Source organism: Ahaetulla prasina, chromosome 4, assembly GCF_028640845.1.
Source record: "Ahaetulla prasina isolate Xishuangbanna chromosome 4, ASM2864084v1, whole genome shotgun sequence".
In the NCBI taxonomy this organism is placed as follows: Eukaryota; Metazoa; Chordata; class Lepidosauria; order Squamata; family Colubridae; genus Ahaetulla; species Ahaetulla prasina.
This window is the reverse complement of record NC_080542.1, coordinates 146,473,122-146,499,408: the sequence shown is the minus strand read 5'-3', so window position 1 is coordinate 146,499,408 and position 26,287 is coordinate 146,473,122. Positions and strand designations below refer to the sequence as shown.

Genomic DNA, 26,287 nt, shown 5'->3' with positions numbered 1-26,287 from the left:
CTCAAAATGTTTACTACCGGTTCTAACGAACTGGGGAGAACCCGTAGCAACCCACTACTGGCTTGAAGGGAGTGGGGTTTCCTCTCTGTTTATCTACAAGCGACTTGCATATCAGTGATATGCCATAGCAAACCACTTGTACATAAACAGAGTGGAAACCCCACTCCCTTCTACGGTGTTTCCCCCAAAATAAGACTGGGTCTTATATTAATTTTTGCTCCAAAAGATGCATTACGGCTTATTTTCGGATTTTTTGGTCTTATTTTGGGGAAAATGTGGTACTAAAATCCTTTTATCTGACTGATGATCTTAACTGGGGCTTATTTTTTTGGGTAGGGCTTATATTATGAGCATCTTGAAAAATCATGATAGGTCTTATTTTCCAGTTGGGTGATATTTTTGGGAAACATGGTAGCACCGATGCTAGTTGCAATGTGCGCTGATTGGGAAATTGCTCATTGTCACTTTCCAACAAACTCAGGCCTGTAGCTGAGAGACCACATTAAGGAGGCCTCTCAAACATCCACAAAAGAACATTCTCCCCCCCCCCCTCTTTATGTGATTGTATCCTGGTCTACTCTTCAGCACCTCGCATTGTGAAGTTTGTCAAGGGCCTCTCCAAGGTTGTGGCAGAAGAAGGCAAAGAGGCGGTTTTTGAATGCACCGTCTCCCCCAGCGACGCATCCGTAAAGTGGAGCCACCGCGGCGCCCCAATTGAAGCCAGCAAGAAATACGTCATTTCTCATCGGGATGTCCATCATAGCCTCACCCTCACCGAACTGACGGTCCAAGACAGTGGGGAAGTCAAAGCTGAAGCCGAGGGAGAAGAGAGCCAGGCCCACCTCCGAGTGGAAGGTGAGACAGGGATCATCAGGGATGGAAGGAAACGTCCAGGTGTGGGGTCTCATTTCTGGATACTCTCTCGTTGGTTTTGACTGTTGTTTATTTTATATTGTATTTTATATTATTATTTTACTTTTTTATTTTGTTTTATTGTTTATTTTTTAATTTATTGTATTTTAACTTTTTATCTTATTCAGTTTGATTGAATTTTAATTTTTTAATCTTATTTAATTTGATTTTAGTTTATTTTTTATTTTATTGTATTTTAATTTTTTATTTTAGTTTGTTTCATTTTTATATTTTACTTTGTTTTATTTTTTTATTTATTGTACTTTATTATTTGTACTAAAGTAATAATGTACTTTACATTGTTTTTATTTTATTTTATTATTTTATAAACTATGTGACAGCCAAACTCACACAAATATGACTTTGGGCAGCTTATAATATTAAAAAAACATGTACCTCTCCACCCCTCAGGGTGAATGCTGTTCTATAAAGACAGGACCAGAAGACCTTTTTCATGGTTTCTCCACATATATATATATAATCTTAATTGATAGGACCCACAACACATCCTGCCTTCCTGTCCTTGTGAGTCAGGTGGATCTAACAAGGGAGAGGTGACTTTAGTGGTGGGATTCAAATAATTTAACAACCGGTTCTCTGCCCTAATGATTAGCTGGATGGGCGTAGCCATGGTGGCTGTGTCCAGGGGCTGTGACAGGCAGCACTCAGCCTCCTGCACCCCCCTGGGAGCAAAAACAGGCTGCAGGGGGGAGGACGCACCCCCCCCGCTTTGGGCCTCCCTGAAGCCTCCTGGGAGTGAAAACAGGGTCATGGGGGGTGCATGCTGTGCCCCCCCAGCCCTATTTTGGGTCTAGTAGGGCTCCCTGCAATTACCTGGGAGCCAAAATGAGATGCGTGGGGACTCCTGGAAGGGGAGGGGAGGAGCCAGCCAGCAATTTAACTACCGGTTCACCCGAACCGGCCCGAATTGGCTGAATCCCACCACTGGGTGACTTGTTTGCAAAAACAGGTTGTCCCCCACTTACAACCATTCATTTAATGACCACTTGAAGTTCCTGGTTCATATTTATGATGGTTGCAGTGTCCCGGGATCATGTGATCCCCTTTTGCGACCTTTTGCCAAACCAAGTCAATGGGAAACCAGATTCACTTAACAACCGTGTAACTAGCTTAATAACTGCAGTGTTTCACTTAACAAGTGTGGGAAGAAAGGTCATAAAATGGGGCAAAACTCACTAAACAACTGTCTTGCTTAGCAAGAGAAAGTTTGTGCTCCATTTTGGTTGTAAATCGAGATCTATCTGTACATGCTTGATGGATCCCTCTCTGTGTGTCTACTTAGCACACAGCATAAAATCCTGATTGGCTAGATAAAAACATTCTTTTGTTTTGGGCCTCCATCTATTACTCAAAATAAGATGGTAGAAGAAATTGAAAGTTTTAAAGGCTTCCCCAGTTGAGGAAAATATGAATGTTGGGTGAAAAGTTTTCTCACCTTTAAATATAGGTAGTCTTTGACTTATAACCACAAATTGGGACCATAATTTTCATTGCTAAAAAGGGCGCTTGTTAAGCAAATCGTGGCACATTTTTTGACCTTTTTTATCATGGTTGTTAAGCAAATCACTGCAGTCATTAAGTGAATGATTGTTGAGGTTGTTAAACAAATCCAGCTTCCCCCATAGACTGTGCTGGATGGAAGCCTGCTGGGAAGGTCGAAAATGGTGACCGTGTGACCCTGGGACACTGCAACTGTCATCAAAATAGGTAGTCTTCGACCTATGACCAAAATTGAGCCCATAATTTCTGTTCCTAAGTGAGACAGTTGTTAAGAGATTTTTTTTTGCCCCATTTTACTACCTTTCTTGCAACAGTTGTTCAGTTGAATCACTGCAGTTGTTAAGTTAGTAACACGGTTATTAAGTGAATCTGGCTTCCCCATTTACTTTGCTTGCAGAGGGTCGCAAAAGCAGATGAAATGATCACAGGATATTGTAATTGTCATAAATGTAAACCATTTGCAAAACGTCTGAATTTTGATCACCTGACCATGAAGATGCTGCAATGGTTGCACCATTGGAGGTGTGAAAAACAGTCATAAAACACTTTTTTCAGTGCCGTATAACTTCATACGGTCATTAAACGAATAGTTGTAAGACAGGACTACTTGTACATGCTTGTTGCCAAGCATCCAAATTTTGATCAGGTCACTGTGGGCATGCTGTGATGGTTGTAAGTACAAGGATTGGTCTTAAGTCACTTTTTTCAGTGCTGTTGTAACTAGGAATAGTGGCTAAACAAGTGGTCATATGTCAAGGACTACCTGTATCTGTTGTGTTTTTGATCTGTCTGATGCTTTTGGTTTTTCTCATAATCAGAAGCGCCGGTGTTATTCGTGAAGAAGTTGGAGCCCAAAGTTGTAGAAGAGAAACAGACAATTGTGCTCGAAGTTGAACTATCCAAGCCGACCCCAGAGGTGAAGTGGACAAAGAACGCGAGTGTCCTTCACCCAACAGCAAATCTGGAGATTCAGGCCCAGGGGACAAAGCACTGCCTGGTGATCAAGAGCGCATCCTGTGACGATCGTGGGTTTTATTCTTGCGAGACCCTCCATGACAAGACGCAAGCCAAGGTCACTGTAGACAGTAAGTCATCCCTTGGGGCCAATTCTGAGGAATGCAACCCTTGTGAGAATTGTAGAATGTTGGAGGGGACAGTGGAGAGCTTCTAGACCAGGCCAGGAAGCCTTGGACCATCCCAGATCAATAGTTGTCCAACTTTTGCTTGCAAACCTTTAAGGATGGAGACCCCAGGATTTCAGGAGGAAGGTTGTTCCACCCCTTCATAATTCTCATGGTTGGGAAATCCCTTCTTGGTGCTCTCTGAGCTGGTTTCTTGTTACATCTAAAACTGATGATATCACCTAGTTGGGTCATGAGGCGTCTGGGAGAAAATAGCCAAGCTTAGAAAGCACCAAAGATTCCATAAATGAATGAATGAATGAATGAATGAATGAATGAATGAATAAATGAATGAATGAATGAATGAGTATAGACAGAGAGCAAACTCTTCTAGCATTGATGATGGGGACATGGTTTTCAAACAAGGCCAAATGGCATGCAAATTTGATTGGTTTCGTGGTGAGGAGCAGGAGATCCTATGTTCCTCTCAACTGAAGAGTGATATACCAGTATATGAGATTTTTGATCTGAACGTATCTCATCCATCTTCCTAGTGAGACCCATCAAACTGATCAAAGGCTTGCAGCCGACAGATGTTCATGAGAAGGAATCGGTCACTTTTAATGTGGAATTGTCCCACGAAGACGTGGAAGGAGTTTGGATGAAGGATGGTCTCCGTCTCAAGTCACAGGACAACTGCCAGATATCCATCCAAGGGAAGAAGCACTCACTGACGCTCTCATCTTTGACATTGGAAGATTCAGCTCTTATTTCCTTCAAGGCCGAAGGAATTCACACCACAGGCAGGCTTAATGTGAAAGGTAGGTGTTCAGACAACCTCTTTTAAATTACAGGTAGTCCTCAAACCTGTAGCCACACAAACCATATCCAGATGCAGCGATAAACCAGAGATAAATGCTGGAGAATTGCAGGAAACCTGGCATTCAGACAAATCAGCCATCAAGAGACACATAGAGATAAACACCATCCACACACCATTTAAGAGAGACAATTAAAAAGTTAACAGATCACAACACCTCCTGACAAGCAAACAACTCCCAGATAAGCAAAGTTTAACACCAAGCAATAAATAATATCCCAAACAAGAATTACTAACACAATAAAGAACAGCCTAATCAAGGAACTACCAAAACGCTCCCATTGACGGGGCAGTGACTAGTATATAAAATGAGAGCAAATCTCACTCCCTAATGGTACTGATGATGTTATCTAGTTGGATCATGAAATGTCTGCAAGAAAACCACCAAGTTCAGAGAGCACCAAGTACCCCACAGTCCTCCTCCTCCTCCACTCCACAACTCCATTCACCTCCAGCACTGATGATGTTGCCTAGTTGGGTCATGAAATGTCTGCAAGAAAACAAGCAAATATCCAGTCTTTTCCCTCTCTTCCTCCTCCTCCTCCTCCTCCTCCTACCTGCAACCCCCCTCTTCTAACACTGATGATGGATCATGAATTCTGATCACTTAAGTATGGGAATGCTACAACAGTTGTGTGGGAATGCTACAACAGCAAGTGTAAAAAACGGTCACGTCCCCTTTTTCAATGCATTATAACTTTGAATAGTCACTAAATAAGTGGCTGTAAATTGAGAACTGTCTGTAATGTGCTTTCTCTCTTTTCTAAGTATCTTCTCACCTTATTTCTGGGAGTGACCTCTATTTTACTTAATGCACAAGTAAAATATATTAATTTACTGTATCTTTGCGTCTGATGCTATTTTGGCCAGAGGCAGACCAGGCTAAGAAACTTACCCTGATATATGGCTAACATTTCAATTGCTTACATGTTATTTCTCCTTGGCAGAATCCCCTGTGAAAATCATCACGCCTTTAAAAGACCTCAAAGTTCAAAACAAGGATGATGTAACCCTCGAGTGCGAACTTTCCAGGCCCAACGCGGAAGTGAAGTGGCGCAAGGTATTGAATTTATTAAATATAAGCTGTGGACTTCTCTTCAATGTCTGAGGTTGCTTGAGCCTCTGTCTTGTAAGATTGCATCTACACAGCTTCATGGGAATACATCAAGTACTCGACTTACAACTGTTCATGTAGTGACTGTTCAAAGTTACAAGGGCACTGAAAAAAGTAACATATGATCGTTTTTAACACAACCTTTGCAGCATCCCCATGTCATGTTTTCAAAATTCAGACACTTGGAAACCAACTCCTATTTATGATGGTTGTGGTGTCTTGGGGTCATGATCCCCTTTTGTGACCTTCTGAAAGGTAAAGTCAATGGAGAAGCCAGATTCATTTAACAACTCTGTTGCTAGCTTAACGACTGTGGTGATTCTCTTAACGACTGTGGCAAGGAAGGTTGTAAAATGGAACAAAATTCATTTAATGGTGTCTCGCTTAGTCATAGAAATTATTTGCTCAATTGTGGTTGTACGTCAAGGACTATTTGTATCTCCGGACTTATCTCAAACCTTAGATCCAGTAACATTTTCTGTCAATAAACTCCTCTGTGGACTTCTTGATTTTAGAACGGAGTGGAGATCCGGGCAAGTAAAAGGATGGCCATTGCTTCCAGAGGAACAAAGAGAAGCCTCATCATTCATACATGTGAATACGAAGACCAAGGAACATACATGTGTGATGCGGTAGATGATAAGAGCTCAGCTGTTTTGGAGATCCATGGTACAAATGCTCTCCCTAAATCCCTAAATATGTTGGAGTCAGGTTTCCCTTCTTGGAATTTCATCCAAAGAATGAGAATTTAGGAGCTGTGATTAATAGTATGTAATATAAAAGAAGATTAAATCACAGTAGAATTCTTTTAGACACACAGGCACATGTGTTCTTCCTGAATGTATTCCAAAGTGTTGTCCAAGGTGCAGGCCTAGAAACGGTGAGTTCCAGTTCCCCCTTTGATATGAATGCTGGTTGGGTGATTTTGAAGATGGTGAGTTCACTAAGAGATGGTGAGTTCTAGTTTCGCCTTAGGCATGAAAGCTGGCTGGCTGACTTCGGGCCAATTACCAAGAGATGGTGATTTTTAGTTCCACCTTTGGTATAAAAGCCAGCTGGATGACTTTGGGACAGCCTTTTTCTTCCAGCCCAACCCACCTCATAGGGTTGTTGTTGTGGGGAAAAGAGGAGGAGAAAGGAGCAGTGGTGGGTTTCTACCAGTTCACCCCGGTTTGGGCGAACCAGTAGTGGCAGCAGGGGAGGCTCCGCCCACCTGCCTGGACAATCATGGACGCTCTGTGCATGTGCAGAGGTTTCTGTGCATGCGCAGAAGCACCACGCATGAGCCTGAGTCCTTCGGGAGAAGGGCGGTATACAAATTAAAATATTATTATTATTATTATTATTATTATTATTATTATTATTATTATTATTATTATTATTATTATTATTATTATTATTATTATTATCGCTCACATAAAAGCATTTTTGCTACCTTGAGGTATTTATGAAGTAATAAAGTCAGGATAAGAATAAAATAAATACATGTAATTTCAGGAAGCAAAATTCTCCATTTATTTATACTTTGTCAATGCAGAATGGAGAAAGCTGCCTTCTTTGTGGGCAATCAGGATAAATTACACCTGTTTATTGTTCTGACAATCACTGGTCTTTATATCAGTGTGAAAATATTTTTCCCCAGCTTTCAAGATATCCTATTTATTTATATACAGCGCCAGGATATAGATGTTTGTTTCATTTTGCAGGTAGTCCTTGATTTACAGCCATTTGCTTAATGACTGTTCAAAGGTACAATGGCGCTGAAAAAAGTGACTTATGACCTTTGTTCACACTTCTGACCATTGCAGCATCCCGATGGTCACATGACTGAAATTCAAATGCTTGGCAACTGATTTATATTTATGACAGTTGCCATGTCCTGAGGTCATGTGAAGATCCTTTTGCAACCTTCTGACAAGGAGAGTCAATGGGGAAGCCAAATTCACTTCACAATCATGTTACTAACTTAAGAACTGCTGTGATTTCACTTAACAACTATGGAAAGAAAGATCATAAAATGGGGCAAAACTCTCTTTAACAATTATCTCACTTAGCAACAGAAATTGTGGTCATAAGTCAAGGACTACTTGTAGTAGAAAGTTGGGTGTAATATAAGTGAAGGAGTGCAAGTCAGATATGAGAATGTTTCCATTTCAATTATTATAATTATTATAATTATATATTATTCAAGTTTACCTTAAGAATGACAGTATATCTCTGCTTTTTTGAAGCCAGCTCCGTTCCAACTCTTGAAGCAATCAGTGAATACAGGTAGTCCTTGACTTACGACCACAATTGGGAACAGACTTTCCATTGCTGAGTAAGGTGGCTATTAAGTGAGTTGTGCCTGATTTAACAATCTTGCCATGGTTGTTAAATGAATCACCTTCCCAGTTTGCTTCTGACAAGCAAATGAGGAAAGCCGGATTCATTTAACAACTGTATGATTCACGAGTAAGTGCAACTCACTTAACAGCTGCCTCGCTTAGCAATGAAAATTTTGGGCTCAATTGTGGTCATAAGTTGAGGACTACTTATAGAGATATAATAAGTTCATATTAAAATATAATCTTAACAATTTCTCTGCCATTCCTGGTGGCCACCTAGCTAAACCTCAAAATCCACTCCTTACTATTACTAATTCTTTTCTACTAATATATAAAATAAAACTGTATATAATTTCCCACACACGCTAATGACTGCAAGGAACACAGACTCCTTAACCTTAAACAAAAATGTCTCATTTTGATTCCTCAGCCCGGGACATCAAGATTGTAAAACCGTTGGAAGACGTGGAAGTGAATGAAAAAGAAAGTGCTTCTTTCCTCTGTGAGATTTCACATGATGATGTCCAAACCCAGTGGTTCAGTAACAAAAACAAAATCCGGGCTGGAGAGAACATCAAACTACGTCAGGAAGGTAGGAAGAAGAGAATTGAAAAGTGGTGGTCTCTGAGCTTGGTCGTTTGTTTGCAGACATCGCATGAGCCAACTAGATAACGTCATCCCTTAAGGGAGTGTGGAGATTGCTCCCTTTTTATCTACAGCTGCTAAAAAGAACAGCGTTGGTCGGGTATGGGATTTTTTCCCCCTGGTAATTTCTTAATCAGGGTATTGTTTTCTGCTTGATTGCTTGTCTGTGGCTAATCCCTGCTTATCTGGGTTTCTCTTTTGTGGTCCTTGGTGCTGTTTGAGCTTGGATGTTTGCTTGCAGACGTCTCCTGACCCAACTAGGTAACATCAACCATGTGAAAGAAGATAGAGTTTGCTCCCTTTTTATAGACAGTTGTTTACCCTGACAGGATTGATGGGTTGTTTATTTCCTTGGGAGCTTCTTGATTAGGATATTGTTTTCTGTTCGATTGTTTGTCTGGGGTTAATCCAGGCTTATCTTTGTGTGGGATCCTTTGTGCTGTCTTTAGTTTGGTTGTTTGCTTGCAGACATCGCATGAGCCAACTAGATAACATCATCTAGGTGAGGGAATATAGGTTTGCTCCCTAATTATATACAGTAGCTTGCTTTGCCACTGCTGGTGAAAGTATGATTTTCTCTTTGTTGGTTCCTTGATTAAGATATTGTTTTCTGCTTGATTATTGGGATAATCCCTGCTTATCTGGGTTTCTCTTTCTGTGGTTTTCTTGGTACTCTCTGAGTTTGATGGTTTGTTTGCACATATTTCATAATCCATGATAATATTAGGATGTTTATGTTTGATGATGTTAAAGGTCTCAATGTTAAAGATCTCTTAATTCACGTTAAGTCACCATTTGCAATTGACTGATGGGCATTAAAAAAATCCTTGTCGGTCAATTCCAAAAGGCATCTTTATTCGGAATAGCTTTCATGCTCTGATGAGAATGACAACAACTACCTATCCCAGATCCTTGGGAAAGACACAAGAGGTAGATAAAAGACAAAATCCAGTCTAAACATCTGGCTGATGGTGCAAACAACATTAATAATGCATCATTGCCATTGACAACATCCCTATCAGTCAACTGCAGAAGGCAGTTTGACTTGGAACAGCTTACAATCTGCGACAGAACCTTTGACACCATCAAACATATACACCTGCCTATCTCAGCTCCTTGGGTGGAATTTGATAGCTGGATAAGAAGACCAAATCCAATTTGAACATCTCGCTGACTGGGTGACAATATTACACAAACATGCAGTACAGGTAGTCCTTAGTTTATGGCCATAATTGAGCCCCAAATTTCTCTTGCTAAGTGAGATATTTGTTAAGGGAGTTTTGTCCCATTTTACAACCTTTCTTGCCACAATTGTTATGTGAATCACTGCAGGTGTTAAGTTAGGCACAAGGTTGTTAGTGATTTTGGCTTTCCCATAGACTTTGCTTGTCAGATGGTCACAAAAGATGATCACATGACCCATGATACGGCAACCATCATAAATATGAGTCAGTTGTCAAGTGTCTGAATTGTGATCATGTGAGCATCGGGATTCTGCAATGGTTGGAGGGTTTGAAATTGGTTTATAAGTCATTTTTTCACTGTCATAAGTTCAAATGGTCACTAAATGAAATATTGTAAGTTGAAGACTACCTTTATAATGGCAGCAGTCACCACTAATTATGCTCAAGGGTCCTTTTTACATGCTGACCCCACATCACCAGAGAAGGAAGGAACAGTAACCATAATCCTCTCCTTCCTTGCTGCATGAGTAGCTTTTAAGAAGAAACTGGACAATCATTTGTTAGGAATGGTATAGGTTCTGAGTAGGGATTTGGACTAGAAGATCTCCAAGGTTCCTTCCAACTCTGTTGTTCTGTTTTTCTGTTTTTCTGCTATTCTGTTATTTTGTTATTCTGTTGTGGGTTCTCCATCACTGAAGGTTTTCAAGAAGATATTGGACAAACATTTGTCTGAAATAGAATAGTCTCCTGCTTGAACGGGGTTTGGACTAGAAGACCTCCAAGGTCCCTTCCAACTCTGTTATTCTATAATCTTGGCTGTTCCTTAAACGGGGAGATGGTTCTGCCAAAGTGAGTGGCGAGCTTTTGTCTTAATTTGGATGACTTTTACTTGTTTGACGGATGAATCATGGATGACCTGTAACTTGGAGACTTCTTTTTGTGTGCAGGGAAAAGTCACACCCTGGTTTACCGCAGTGTGGAGTTGCAGGATTCCGCAGAAATAAAATTTGTGGCTGAAACTGCAGAATCACGAGCTCAACTTAAAGTCAAAGGTAAGGAGTGACTTCATAATTCAATGAACTCATTTTTTTTTCCAGAAAGTGTATCCTCAAACTAGCTACAGATAGTCCTTGTTTTATGACCACAATTGACCCCCAAATTTCTGTTGCAGAGCAAGACAGTTGCTAAGAAAATTTTGTCCCATTTTACGAACTTTCTCACCACAGTTGTTAAGAAAATCAGAGAATCACACAGTTACACAGTTACACAGTTGTTAAGGAAATCTGGATTTCCCATTGAATTTGCTTGTAGAAGGTTGCAAGAGTGCAGTGACCCTGGGACACTGCAACTATCATAATTATGAGTTAGTTGCCAAGCGTTTGAATCTTGATCATGTGATCATGGGGATGCTGCGATGGTTGTAAGTGTGAAAAATGACCATAAGTCACTTTTTTCAGTGTTGTAACTTCTAACAGTCTCTAAATAAATGGTCATAAGTCAAGAACTACCATGTTTTTCCGAAAATAAGACATTGTCTTATATTTTTTTGAACCCCAAAATAAGCACTTGGCCTTATTTTCAGGGAGGTCTTATTATTTTGGGGTGCATGGAGCAAGATGGGGCTCCTCATGCTGTCTTACCTGATTTCCAGCTCTGTCTTTCTAGCCTTAACCAGATATAATGGCAGGGACTAGCTGCGCATCCATTTAAATATTTTCAGGGAGGGCTTATTTTAGTGCATGCGCTCAAAAACTCGATTGGGCTTATTATCAGGGGATGTCTTATTTTTAGGGAAAAAGGGTACCTGTATTATCCACACTGAATTCCCTGCAAAGTTACATCAATGACCTTCACACTTGGCCAATAAAATTCTATTCTATTCTATTCTATTCTATTCTATTCTTCTGTTCTCCTCCTTCAGAACTACCGGTCAAAATCATTAAACCCCTCCGGGTGAAGATTGCCATTGAAAGACACCGAGGTTTTATGGAGTGCCAAGTTTCTCGTCCGAATGCCATCGTTAAGTGGTTCAAAGGAGACCGAGAACTCCATCCCGGTGAGAAGTACGAGATGGTGAGCGATGGGATTTACCGGAAACTTATCATCAATGAGACCGAGTTTGAGGATGAAGGGATTTACACCTGCGATGCCGTGGATGATAAGAGCAGTGCTCAGTTCTATGTAGAAGGTACATCCTGTTCTCACTTGTACACATAGTAGTCAACTTACGACTACAATTGAGCCCAAAATTTTTGTTGCTAAATGACACAATCGTTAAGTTTTGCCCCATTTTACAACCTTTCTCGCCATGGTTGTTAAGTGAATTGCTGCAGTTGTTAAGTTAGTCACATGGTTGTTAAGTGAATCTGGCTTCACTATTGATTTTATTTGTCTGAAGTTCGCAAAAGGTGATACCATGACCCCAGGACATTGCAACCGTCATAAATATGAGTCAGTTGCCAAACATCTGAATTTTGATCATGTGACCATGTGGATACTGTAATGGTCATGTTAAAAATGGTCACAACACACTTTTTTCAGTGCCATTTTAACTTTGAACAGTCACTAAATGAATAATTGTAAGTCGAGGACTACTTGTATCTTAGAAAATTCTTTTTGGGTCAACAATGATGACTTGAAGAACTTGGGGAGACTAAATCCCCATGCTCCAACAGTGATGACCTACTGATCGACTCTGTCTTCCATTATTTCTCTTCAGAACAAACCATCAACATCGTGAAGGAGCTGAGAGACGTGGAGGTGATGGAACCAGCCGAAGCCCGCTTTGAGTGCGAAATCTCTATCCACTCAGTGAAGCCCCCCAAATGGTCTCTCCGTGGGGAAGTACTACAGAAGGGCCCAAATGTCATCATAGAACAAGAGGGGAAAATCCACCGGCTAATCTTGAGGAAAACCAATGTGGACATGACAGGCACCATCCAATTTGCCATTGGCAAGTCCAAATCCTTGGCTGATCTGGTGGTCAAAGGTAAGGGGGAAGACTTTGTGGGTGGTGGTAATATAGAAATAATAGAATAGAACGGAGTTTATTGAATAGAATAGAATAGAATAGAATAGAATAGAATAGAATAGAATAGAATAGAATTTATTGAGTAGAATGAAACAGAACAGAACAGAATAGAATACAGGTAGCCCTCGACCTGACCAAAATTGACCCAAAAACTTCTGAAACATTTGTTAAATGAATTTTGCCCCATTTGACTAACTTTATTGCCACAGTTGTTAAGAGAACCACTGCAATTGTTAAGTTAGTAATGCGGTTGTTAAGAGAAACCTGGCTTCCCCTTCTGACTTTGTTGTCAGAAAGTCACAAAAGAGGATCCTAGGACATTGCAACCATCATAAATATGAGTTAGTTATCAAGTGTCTGAATTTTGATCATGTGACCATGGGGATGCTGTAAGTGTGAAAAATGGTCATAAGTCACTTTTTTCAGTGCCACTGTAACTTTGAACAGTTCATTTAATGAACTGTTGTAAGTCAAGGACTATCTGTAATAAAGTTGGAAATGACCGTGGAGTTCTAGTCCAGTTACAGCAGGGGTGTCAAACTGATGGCCCATGAGCCAGTTGTGTCACACACAGGCCACGCCCATCCCAGCTCCGCGAAGGAAAAAAACATCGCGATACGTCACATGACGGCAAAATGATGACACGAGTTTGACACCCATGAGAATCCCACAGTTTAATCCTTAGCAAAAAGATTCTCTTGTATGAGTAGAATAAATAGATTCAATTCAGATTTGATTTGGTAAAAGATTCAATAATGAATCAAAATTTTGGTAGCCACCTTATTTATTTTTCAAACTGGAAAGTATTAGCGATGGTAACCCCTTTGAAGAACATCAACTAGGCAAAGTTTTCAAGGGTTTTTCAAGATTTGGAAGATGCATCTCTTTGAAACTACAGAGGAAGCAATGATAAAAAGAAATCCACTCCAAAACTGTACATCACAATTGTTGTAGAGAACTACACAAATCAGGGAATAATTTCTCAGATTATGAGCCTGCATGGCCTCAAACTGGGTGAAGTTCTGGGAATTATAGTTGAAAAATGCTTGGAGGTGCCAAGTTCATAAAATGATGGAGCTTTTGAGGAACCACAATGATTCTAGTTGGAAGAGAATGATTCACAGTTTAATCAGTCTTCACATGAATCTTCTTGGTTTTGAAAGTGACTTTCTTAATGTTTTCTCTGTAGATATTCCAGTGACCTTCACCAGACCTCTAGAAGACAGGACGGTCCTGGAAACCCATTCGGTGGTCCTCTCTTGTGACTTCAAGCCATCCCCAAAGGAGGTTGAGTGGTATAGGAATCACACATTGCTGGAACCTTCTGAGAAATTTAAGATGAAGAGGGAGAAGTTCACAGCTGAGCTCAAAATCTTGAGGTTGACCGTCGGGGATACAGGTGTCTACCGATGCAAAGCCGGAAGCGCAGAGACGAAAGCCACATTGACCATTTTGGGTAGGTTGATGGGATGGGACCTTTCAGGACTGATCTTATGTAGGAGACCAGAAGGGGTGGACTAGAACTCACTGTCTCCTGGAGATTGGCCCTAGCTGGCTTTCATGCCTAAAGAGGGATTAGAATCACTTTTCCCAGTGATTGGCCCAAAATCACCCAGCTGGTTTCATGCCTAGACACCTGGTGTGTTAGACACCAAAGCCAGCTGGGTGATTTTGGAACAATCACCCAGAGACTGAGAGTTCTAGTCCTACTTTAGTGGGTTAGGGTTAGGGTTAGGGTTAGGGTTAGGGTTAGTCCCACTTTAGTGGGACTAGAACTCTCAGTCTCTTGGTGATTGTTCCAAAATCACCCAGCTGGCTTTGGTGTCTAACACAGGATTAGATCTCACCATCTCTTGGTGATTGGCCCAAAGTCTCCCTTAGGCTTTCGTGCCTAAAGTGGGACTAGAACTCACCATCTCCTGGTGATTGGCCCAAGTTACCCAGTTGGCTTTCATGTCTAAAGTAGGACTAGAACTCACCATCTCCTCGTGATTGGCCCAAGGTCTCCCAGCTGGTTGTCATGCCTAAGGTGGGACTAGAACTCAGGGTCTCCTGGTGATTGTCCCAAAGTCAGCTAGCTGGCTTTCATGATTAAGCTGGAACTTGAACTCATGGTCTCCTGCTTTCTAGCCTGGTGCCTTAACCACGAGACCAAACTGGCTCTATGTGTGTTACAACGTGTGGAAGCAGTGACCAAGCTGTGTACGAAATGGAGCAGTGTCCTCTTGACTTCTCCTTCCTTGCCATAGAACGCAAAGTGGAGATCACCAAACATCTGCAGGATGTGGAGGTTGACGAAGAGAGCTTGGCCACCTTCTCCTGCGAGTTGTCTGAAGATTGTGAGGATGTTGAATGGTTCCTCAACGATACCCATCTCTTCCCCAACAACTTCAATGAAATAAAGCATTTGGGCAAGTCCCATAGCCTGACGCTGAAGCATGTCACGCCAGAAGACAGTGGGACAGTGTCCATCAAAGTTCAGAAGAAAATTTCTGAGAGCGCCCGGCTGAAGGTGAAAGGTGAGTTTCTACTTCTTCCAATGTTTTTGAGGTCTGAGGAGGCAGCTTAGTGGCCTTGAGGTAACCTGTTTCCATCTTGACAGATGAAATCTATGGGCACACCTTGGGAGAGCTTCAGGCAGGTGGGTCCTTGGTGCTCTCTGAGCTTGGTTATTTTCTTGAAGACATTTCATGACTGAATTAGGTAACATCATCGTTGCTAGAAGAGAGTGGAATTTACAGAGAGGAGGAGGAGGAGAAGAAGAAGGAGAGGGACTGTGGGGCCCTCAATTCTTTCTGAGCTTGGTTGTTTTCTTGAAGTTATCTCATTACCCAATTAGGTAATATCATCAATGTTAGAAGGGAGTGGGGTTTTCAGAGTGGAGGATAAGGAGGAAGAGGAGAAGGGGAAGGGGGAGAAGGAGTAGTAGTAGTAAGAAGAGTAAGAGAAGGACAGTGGGATTTTTGGTGCTCTCTGACTTTGGTTGTTTTCTTGAAGACATCTGATCACCCAACTATGTAACATCAGTGCTAGAAGGGAGTGGGGTTTATTCTCTGGTTATTTATTCAAGTGGCTTGCCCTATCAGTGTTGATTAGTTTCTTTCTTATTTATTTATTTATTTATTTATTTATTTATTTATTTATTTATTTATTTATTTATTTATTTATTTATTTTTCAAATTTATATACCGCCCTATCTCCCTAAGGACTCAGGGCGGTTCACAGGCAGTTAAAATACATATAAATACAGATTAAAAAACTTATTCTATTGCCAAATTATTAAAAACAGTATAAATAATAAAAACCCCTTAAAACCAGTAACTTTAAAATCTAATCCAGTCCCGCGCAGATGAATAAGTGTGTTTTAAGCTCGCGACGAAAGGTTCGGAGGTCCGGAAGTTGACGAAGTCCTGGAGGGAGTTCGTTCCAGAGGGTGGGAGCCCCCACAGAGAAGGCCCTTCCCCTGGGTGTCGCCAGACGGCACTGCCTAGCTGATGGCACCCTGAGGAGTCCCTCTCTGTGAGAGCGCACGGGTCGGTGAGAGGTATTTGGTAGCAGTAGGCGGTCCCGTAAATAGCCCAGCCCTATGCCATAGAGCGCTTTAAAGATTGTCACCAACACCTTGAAGCGCACCCGGAAGGCCACAGGTAGCCAGTGCAGTCTGCGCAGGATAGGTGTCACACGGGAGCCACGAGGGGCTCCCTCTATCACCCGCGCAGCCGCATTCTGGACTAACTGAAGCCTCCGGATGCCCCTCAAGGGGAGCCCCATGTAGAGAGCATTGCAGTAATCCAGGCGAGACGTCACGAGGGCGTGAGTGACTGTGCATAAGGCATCCCGGTCTAGAAAGGGGCGCAACTGGCGCACTTAGGCTGTTGTTTATTCTTTGATTGTCTGTGTTTATTTTTTTTATTTATTAGAGGTGTACCCTGGCCATTTCCTCTAGTGTCGGTAGTTTGGGCTGTTGTTTATGGTTTGGTTGTTGGTCTAGTGATAGTCTTGGTTGTAATCTCTGCTTCAGGCCCCTCATGCTGCCCCATGCTCAATTTTTTTTCTTATCTTCTTCCCCATCTAGAAGAACTAAAAATTTCAGACCCTCTGGATGGCCTATTGTCTATTAAAATCATTTTGTATGTGCACGTGTGCACACACACACACTTCTGTGGATATGCCAATATGCATACATATACAACAGATAGTCCTCAACTTACGACCACAACTGAGTTCCAAACTTCTGTAGCTAAGTGAAACATTTGTTAAATGAATTTTGCCCCATTTTACGACATTTCTTGCCACAGTTACAAAGAGAATTACTGCAGTCACACAACCACGTGACTAACTTACTACGTTAAGTCAGTCACACAGTTATTAAGTGAATCTGGCTTCCCCGTTGACTTTGCTTGTCAGAAGGTCGCAAACAGGGATCATGTGACCCTGGGACACTGCAACAGTCATAACTATAAGTCAGCTGCCAAGCGTCTGAATTTTGTTCACGTGACCACAGCGGATGTTGCAATGGTTGTAAGTGTGAAAATGGTCAGGTCACATTTTCAGTGCCATTGTAACTTTGAACGGTCAGTAAACAAATGGCTATTTATTGATGAATAAATGCCGGATCTTTCAGGTACACACCATGTTACTCATCCCACATCTGGAACTTCGAAAAGGTTGTTTTGCACAATGTCAAGAGAATGGACAAAGAAATAGATCCCAGTTCTCTCTAAGTGATACATTCATTCGGATCTGTGTGAGGGGTGGGTTCCAAAATTTTTAACTACTGGTTCTGTGGGCGTGGCTTATTTGGTGGACGTGGCTTGGTGGTCATGTGACCGAGTGGTCATGGCCAACTTGAAGTCACTCAGGGCGAGGTGGGGGCGGCACCTTGCTGTGAGTGACATCAACTTGGCCACGCCCACTCAGTCACATGTCCGATGCTGCAGAGGCGGGGGCTCGCCACTCTTAAAGTCGATCGTGAAGAGCTGGGAGACGTTTTCGTAGATCTCTGATGCTCCAACAATGACTTGGGGTAGATCTAAGGAAACGTCTTCCAGCTCTCGTGTGTGTATGTGTGTGTGTGTGTGTGTGTGTGTGTGTGTGTGTGTGTGTGTGTGTGACATCTGGCTGCCCTCCCCCAGTACCGCCTCTGTCGCTGCCCCCTCACCTCCAGCATAGCGGCTCCATCACCCCAAAGGGCCGCCCGCCCACTTACTGGCTGGGCCGGAATGCAGGCGAGCATGGCAGGGCCACGGGGAAGGGAGCTAGCTAGCCAGGTGGCCCTGCCATGCTTGCCTGCCTTCCCGGTGGTCCCCGTGGCCAAGCCCGCTTGTCCGCCTTCCTCCCCCACCACCTGCTTACCTTCTTTTTTTGCCTGCTTACCTTCCACGGCGGCTGGTCCAGAGATGGGAAGGCAAGCTGACCCGAGTTTTCAGAGGCCCCCAGCCAGCTACTGCTGCTAGAAAGCTTCCAAAAAGGCTTTTTTGCCAGCCGCTTTCTCAGCGGGCTGCCAAAAAGTACCGGCATCGTCCCCATGTTCTTTGCACATGCGCATCCCATTGGACTTGCAAGGCTATGGGATGCACATGCGCAAGAACATGGTGGTGATGAACATGCCAGGCGGGGGACCGGTTCAGGGGTGTGGCCAGCCAGCCGTGACTACCGGTTCTCCGAATGATGGCAGATTTTTACTACCGGTTCTTTGGAACCAGTGCGAACCGGAAGCAACCCACCACTGATCTGAGTAAATGTGAATCTTCCCATAAGCCTGGGAAAGGACCATGTACAATATTTCAGCCAGCGTTTAAACTTTATTTAGTTGCCTAAGTAAGGAAACACAAGCTAATTAGGAAGGGAATACATATTGTCTGTAGAACGAAGAACTTATAAGTAGTCCTCGGAGGACAATAGTTACCATTTGAAGTTACAATGGCACTGAAAAAAGTGGCTTAGGAATGTTTTTCACACTTACGATCGTTGCAGCATCCTCTGGTCAAGTGATCAGAATTTGGATGCTTGGCAACTGGTTCATATTTATAATCGTTGCAGTGTCCTGGGGTCATGTGATTCCCTTTTGAGATCTTCTGAAGAGCAAAGTCAATGGGCAGCTGGATCCAAGTTATACACTGTGTGATTAACAGAACAACTGCAATGGTTCTCTTAACAACTGTGGCAAGGAAGGTCGTAAAATTCACTTAACAAATGTCTCACTTAGCAATGGAAATTTAGGGCTCAGTTGTGGTTGTAAGGCTGTATTAAAATATTCGTATACTTCCTCTCGTTAGTCAACAGTTACAGCAAACTTTATTTCAAGAAATTATTGTAATTTCCAGAGAGGTCAGAGCAATTTCCTTTTAAAGACTTACTGTGATCTCTGCTACCTCTGCTACCTTGCACACTCTGTTGAATTGTGTGAATTGTCTCCCAATTCATACAATTCAACAGAGGACTATTGATCAAAATTATTTATGTGAGCCTGACCAAAAAAATATGGCTTCTAAACGCACCTTTGACTCCATGTTCTGCAGAGAAGCCGGCAGTCTTCATGAAATCTCTGGATGACGTGGTTGCTGAGGAACGAAGCACTATCACACTGGAGTGTGAAGTCTCAAAACCAAAAGTGAAACCAGTGTGGAAGAAGGAAGGAGTGGAACTGACCCCAGGAGATAAATTTGAGATGCTGCAATCCGGGAAGACCCTGGGACTCACCATCCGAGATCTCGGAAAGGATGATGCTGGATGGTACACGTGTGACCTTGGGACGGATGTCACCAAGTCTAAAGTCATCATTCAAGGTATGCAGAATTGGAAAACTCAGAATGGTTGAGTCAGGAGAACATCATTCTCTATTCTTTTGCAGTGGTGGGCTTCCAGATCTCCTGGAGTTCCACAGTTGGTGTAGGATAAGGGAGTTGGTCCAGGAATACAACTGTAGGGCATTGTGTAGGAGAGGTCTTATCTTCACAGTGATATCCACACAGTCCTTGATCACCATGATACAAAAAAGATGTTGAGATTCTAGAAAGACTGTAGAAATGATTATGGATTGTAAGACCACACATAGAATATTGTATCCAGTTTTGGTCGCCACAATGTAAAAAATATGTTGAGGCTCTAAAAAGAGTGCAGAGAAGAACAACAGAGATGATTAGGAACTGGAGGCTAAAACATATGAAGAAGGATTGCTGGAACTGGGTTATGTCTAGTCTAATGAAAAAAAGGACTAGGGGTGACATGATAGCAGTCTTCCAATATTTGAGTGGCTGCCACAAGAAGAAGTGGTCCGCCTATTCCCTAAAGCACCTGAAGAAGGTTGTCAAATCAGGCACGCTTCCATGGTGACACGTTTTATCGTTGTCATGACAATGATCCGGTGCTCATTGACGGTTACAAGTTGAGGGCTATCCGATTGATTAAGGGTGCTAAGAATTACCTAATGCTGTTTTATTTTAATTATTTTAATGGATTTTTAAATTTAAGTTACATTTTAAATGAAACAGAATGAAATTTAAATTAATTTTAATTACAGATAGTCCTCAACTTACAACCACAATTGAGCCCAAAATTTATGTTGCTAAGAGAGACATTTGTTAAGTGAGTTTTACGATCTTCCTTGCCACAGTTGTTTAGTGAATCTGGCTTCCCCATTGACTTGCTTTGTCAGAAGGTCACAAAAGGGGATCCCATGACCCTGAGACACTGCAGCTGTTGTAACTATGAATCAGTTGCCAAGGGCCGGTTTAGCTCACGCTGGTAAAGCCTGTTATTAAGAACACAGTAGCCTGCAATTACTGCAGGTTCGAGCCCGGCCCAAGGTTGACTCAGCCTTCCATCCTTTATAAGGTAGGTAAAATGAGGACCCAGATTGTTGGGGGGGCAATAAGTTGACTTTGTAAAAAATATACAAAATAGAATGAGACTATTGCCTTATACACTGTAAGCCGCCCTGAGTCTTCGGAGAAGGGCGGGGTATAAATGTAAACAAAAAAAAAAAAAAAGGGTTCGAATTTTGATCATGTGATCATGGGGGATGCTGCAACCGTCATAGGTGTGAAAAACAGTTGTCACTTTTTTTAGTGCAGTTGTAACTTCAAACAGTCACTAAATAAGTGTTGTAAATCGAGGATTTCTGATAATTATTTTAATTTAATCCACTTCTTATTTTGCAACAGAGCTGAACATTGGTATTACAAAGCGTCTAAAGAGCGTTGAAGTGCAGGAAGGAGAGAGTTGTAGCTTTGAATGTGTCCTCTCACATGAGAGTCTGGAGGGTTGTCAGTGGCTGGTCAATGGGAACGAAGTCAGCCGTGATGCCCGATTCCGAGCCTTCAACAAAGGAAGAAAATACACCCTCACAATCAAGAAAACCTTAGTTACCGATGCTGGTGAAGTTGTGTTTTCCGTGCGTGATTTAAAATCCAAAGCATCTCTTGCGGTGAAAGGTGCGAAGTGGGGGAGGAGCTATGATTGTATTAAAATAAGTCAGATGGAGTAGAGAGTCCCATGAAATCATCAACTGGGGTGGGGTCCTGGGTGGGGTCTCTGAACTTGGAGGTTTCCTTGCAGACGTTTCATTTTCAGGAACATTTTCTTAATGAAAGAATCACAAACTTGTCAAATCAGTGTGCGTGTGTGTGTGTGAGAGAGAGAGGAGAGAGTGGGGGAGGGATGGAGAGACATGATAGAGATGATAGATATAAAGGTAAGTACTTAGGTGGGGAAAGGTAGGGGAAGAGAGATGGAGATAGAGGGATAGAGAGAGAGACATATGTGGATGGATGGATTATTAGATAGATAGATGATAGACAGAGATATGCATATTTAACTGCTGTATTTTCCCATATCTAATTATCCCATATCTAGTTATTTTACCATATCTAAACACAAAGTCTCCACAAAGGCTAAAAAACAAAATGCACAGGTACCATATATGTGGTACATTGCTCAATAGTAGTACCTGTGAGAGAGATCTTGGAGTCCTAGTGGACAACCATTTAGATATGAGCCAGCCGTGTGCAGCAGCTGCCAAAAAAGCCAACACAGTTCTGGGCTGCATAAACAAAGGGATAGAATCAAGATCACGTGAAGTGTTAATACCACTTTAAAATGCCTTGGTAAGACCACACATAGAATATTGCATCCAGTTCTGGTCGCCACAATGTAAAAAAGATGTTGAGACTCTAAAAAGAGTGCAGAGAAGAACAACAGAGATGATTAGGGGACTGGAGGCTAAAACATATAAAGAAGGATTGCTGGAACTGGGTTATGTCTAGTCAAATGAAAAAAAGGACTAGGGGTGACATGATAGCAGTCTTCCAATATTTGAGTGGCTGCCACAAGAAGAAGTGGTCCGCCTATTCCCTAAAGCACCTGAAGAAGGTTGTCAAATCAGGCACGCTTCCATGGTGACACGCTTTATCGTTGTCATGACAATGATCCGGTGCTCATTGACGGTTACAAGTTGAGGACTATCCGATTGATTAAGGGTGCTAAGAATTACCTAATGCTGTTTTATTTTAATTATTTTAATGGATTTTTAAATTTAAGTTACATTTTAAATGAAACAGAATGAAATTTAAATTAATTTTAATTACAGATAGTCCTCAACTTACAACCACAATTGAGCCCAAAATTTCATCCCATGACCCTGAGACACTGCAGCTGTTGTAACTATTAATCAGTTGCCAAGTGTTCGAATTTTGATCATGTGATCATGGGGGATGCTGCAACCGTCATAGGTGTGAAAAACAGTCGTCACTTTTCTTAGTGCAGTTGTAACTTCAAACAGTCACTAAATAAGTGTTGTAAATCGAGGATTTCTGATAATTATTTTAATTTAATCCACTTCTTATTTTGCAACAGAGCTGAACATTGGTATTACAAAGCGTCTAAAGAGCGTTGAAGTGCAGGAAGGAGAGAGTTGTAGCTTTGAATGTGTCCTCTCACACGAGAGTCTGGAGGGTTGTCAGTGGCTGGTCAATGGGAACGAAGTCAGCCGTGATGCCCGATTCCGAGCCTTCAACAAAGGAAGAAAATACACCCTCACAATCAAGAAAACCTTAGTTACCGATGCTGGTGAAGTTGTGTTTTCCGTGCGTGATTTAAAATCCAAAGCATCTCTTGCGGTGAAAGGTGCGAAGTGGGGAGGGAGCTATGATTGTATTAAAATAAGTCAGATGGAGTAGAGAGTCCCATGAAATCATCAACTGGGGTGGGGTCCTGGGTGGGGTCTCTGAACTTGGAGGTTTCCTTGCAGACGTTTCATTTTCAGGAACATTTTCTTAATGAAAGAATCACAAACTTGTCAAATCAGTGTGCGTGTGTGTGTGTGAGAGAGAGAGGGAGAGAGTGGGGGGGAGGGATGGAGAGACATGATAGAGATGATAGATATAAAGGTAAGTATTTAGGTGGGGGAAAGGTAGGGGGAAGAGAGATGGAGATAGAGGGATAGAGAGAGAGACATATGTGGATGGATGGATTATTAGATAGATAGATGATAGACAGAGATATGCATATTTAACTGCTGTATTTTCCCATATCTAATTATCCCATATCTAGTTATTTTACCATATCTAAACACAAAGTCTCCACAAAGGCTAAAAAACAAAATGCACAGGTACCATATATGTGGTACGTTGCTCAATAGTAGTAACTGTGAGAGGGATCTTGGAGTCCTAGTGGACAACCATTTAGATATGAGCCAGCCGTGTGCAGCAGCTGCCAAAAAAGCCAACACAGTTCTGGGCTGCATAAACAGAGGGATTGAATCAAGATCACGTGAAGTGTTAGTACCACTTTAAAATGCCTTGGTAAGGCCACACTTGGAATATTGCATTCAGTTTTGGTCGCCACGATGTAAAAAAGATGTTGAGACTCTGGAAAGAGTGCAGAGAAGAGCAACAAAGATGATTAGGGGACTGGAGGCTAAAACATATGAAGAACGGTTGCAGGAACTGGGTATGTCTAGTTTAATGAAAAGAAGGACTAGGGGAGACATGATAGCAGTGTTCCCATATCTCAGGGGTTGCTCCAAAGAAGAGGGAGTCAAACTATTCTCCAAAGCACCTGAGGGTAGAACAAGAAGCAATGGGTGGAAACTAATCAACTTATGCAACTTAGATGCAACTTAGAACTAAGGAGAAATTTTCTGACAGTTAGAACAATTAATCAGTGGAACAACTTGCCTGCAGAAGTTGTGAATGCTCCAACACTGGAAATTTTTAAGAAGAGGTTGGATAACCGTTTGTCTGAAATGGTATAGGTTTTCCTGCCTGGGCAGGGGGTTGTACTAGAAGATCTCCAAGGTCCCTTCCAACTCTGTTGTTGTTGTTGTTGTTGTTGTTGTTGTTGCTGTTGTTGTTGTTGTTGTTGTTGTTGTTGTTGTTGTTGTTGTTGTTGTTATTATTATTATTATTATTATTATTATTATTATTATTATTATTATTATTATTATTATTATTATTAGTCCTAGAAAGACCTGATCAACTAATGAGAGCCAAGGAACCTCTTGAGATAATTTCTACAACATGAGGCTGCACCATGCAGCCATTTCAAAATCACAGTCTAACTACAGCCTTATTTTCCATCTATAATTGTTGCAGATATGCAACTGACAGTCACAAATCTTGTGTCTTTTCTCTGACTTTTTCCCAATCTTTTGTTCCCCATAGAAAAACCTGCCGAATTCACAAAACAGCTGGAGAACAAGTCCACCTTGGTGGGATGTGAAGTCAGCCTGAGTTGTGACTTGTCCAGATGGGACAACAACCTGAAGTGGAAGAAGGATGGCAAGGAGATTCGGAGGAGTCAAAAATACGACCTGCGTCAGGAAGGCTCCCGGGCAATTTTAATCATCCATGACACCACAGTGAAAGATGGTGGAGAATATACCTGTGAGACCGAATTCTCCAAAACGAAAGCCACGCTATCGGTGGAAGGTCAGTGATAGGGGTGCATATATTCCTCAACTTACAATTGTTTGTTTAGTGACAGTTTGAAATTACAACTGCACTGAAAAAAAGTGACAGGACCATTTTCCACTTTCATGATCATTGCAGCATCCCCATGGTCAAGTGATCGAAATTCAGACCCTTGTACTTATGACAGTTGCTGTTAGATTCGGGCAATAACGAGGCTGGAGACCAGGGTAGTGACAACAGCTCTTTACTACATGGTGAACCCAGCAACCGGGCTGGGGAAAAACCTCTCCTTATATACAGTTTAACCGGCGGCTTCAACCAATCAGCAACGTGCTTGTTTCCCGCCAAAATATTTAAAGATACATTACACTCCTTCCCTCCCAGAAAACACTTTGCCCATATATTTACATTTATTTACATATTACTTTTCAACGTAATCACGTAAATAGACTGGGCGTCTCCTGACTCTTTCGGACCTGCGCAGTACAGTCTCTGGGAGTGGGTTGAGTTGGCCGGAGGGGCTGTTTGCTCCTCTCGGCTCCTCCTCTAGGCCATCCGGCCCTGGATTATTTTCCGAGTTGTCCCTGCTGTTTTCTACAGGAACCTGTGGGCGTCGCTGGACCTCCGGGAATTCAGTTAAGTCCTGCGATTTCCCCGGGTATGAGTCAGCTGTTGGTTCAAATATGGAATAGTCAGGGCCTGTTTCGTCTGACTCGGGTTGTCCGGCTAACCGTTTCCTCAATTGATCTATATGTCGCCTCCATACTCGGCCATCCGTTAATTCTACCAAGTATGATTTGGGACCTGTTATGTTTAGAATTTTTCCTGCTACCCAGGTCGGGCCCTCACCATAGTTGTGTGCCCATACCCGGTCGCCTATATCCATTCCTCTTGTCTTTTCGAGTCCCCCCTTGTATCCCTCCGGTGTATAGTTGGGATTTAAACGGTCTAGTGGGCACCTGAGTTTTCGGCCCATTAGTAATTCGGCAGGGCTTCTGCCGGTGGTGGCACAGGGGGTCCGGTGTTGGACGGCTAGGAAAATATCTATTTTTGATTGCCAGTCGCCTGGCTTGAGCCTGGACAATGCCTCTTTCGCGCTTCGGACGAAACGCTCTGCAAGGCCATTCGTCGCAGGGTGGAAAGGCGCCGAGAGGGCATGGCGGATGCCCTCTTCTGCCAAGTATTCCTCAAACTGTGTTGCCGTGAATTGCGGGCCGTTATCGGAAACCAATGTGTCAGGCAACCCATGTGTTGCAAATAGGTGCCGTAGGACTGAGATCACGGCTTCGGCTGTCATGGATCTCATGAGAATGATTTCCAGCCATTTGGAGTAGGCATCGACTACTACCAGGAAGGTTTGGCCGTGGAAGGGGCCGGCAAAATCAATGTGGATTCTCGACCAGGGCCCTTGGGGTCTTTCCCATTCCCGAACCGGGGCCGTTGAGAGTAGTGGTCTGCACTCTTGACAGGCCTGGCATTTCCCTACCCTTTCAGCAATTTCGCAGTCCATTAAGGGCCACCACACATAGCTTCTCGCTAGACCCTTCATCCTTACGATCCCTGGGTGACCCTCGTGGAGGAGATCCAACACCCTTTCCTCAATTTCTCTGGGATCACCACTCTATCCCCCATAGCAGGCA

The 26,287-nt window shown here is 42.4% G+C and overlaps 1 protein-coding gene across 1 annotated transcript in view; it reads left to right on the top strand.

Moving 5' to 3' along the window:
• OBSCN (obscurin, cytoskeletal calmodulin and titin-interacting RhoGEF) overlaps window positions 1-26,287 on the top strand; it is a 266,194-nt gene that overhangs the window by 58,678 nt on the left and 181,229 nt on the right. The window contains exons 25-39 of the mRNA XM_058182772.1: window positions 586-855; window positions 3,252-3,518; window positions 4,109-4,375; window positions 5,382-5,494; window positions 6,064-6,217; window positions 8,306-8,467; window positions 10,652-10,756; window positions 11,626-11,892; window positions 12,424-12,693; window positions 13,925-14,191; window positions 14,985-15,254; window positions 19,257-19,523; window positions 20,901-21,170; window positions 22,591-22,860; window positions 24,399-24,665. Of these exons, the coding sequence (XP_058038755.1) occupies window positions 586-855; window positions 3,252-3,518; window positions 4,109-4,375; window positions 5,382-5,494; window positions 6,064-6,217; window positions 8,306-8,467; window positions 10,652-10,756; window positions 11,626-11,892; window positions 12,424-12,693; window positions 13,925-14,191; window positions 14,985-15,254; window positions 19,257-19,523; window positions 20,901-21,170; window positions 22,591-22,860; window positions 24,399-24,665 (3,486 nt within the window). The remainder of the gene's footprint in view (window positions 1-585; window positions 856-3,251; window positions 3,519-4,108; window positions 4,376-5,381; window positions 5,495-6,063; window positions 6,218-8,305; window positions 8,468-10,651; window positions 10,757-11,625; window positions 11,893-12,423; window positions 12,694-13,924; window positions 14,192-14,984; window positions 15,255-19,256; window positions 19,524-20,900; window positions 21,171-22,590; window positions 22,861-24,398; window positions 24,666-26,287) is intronic.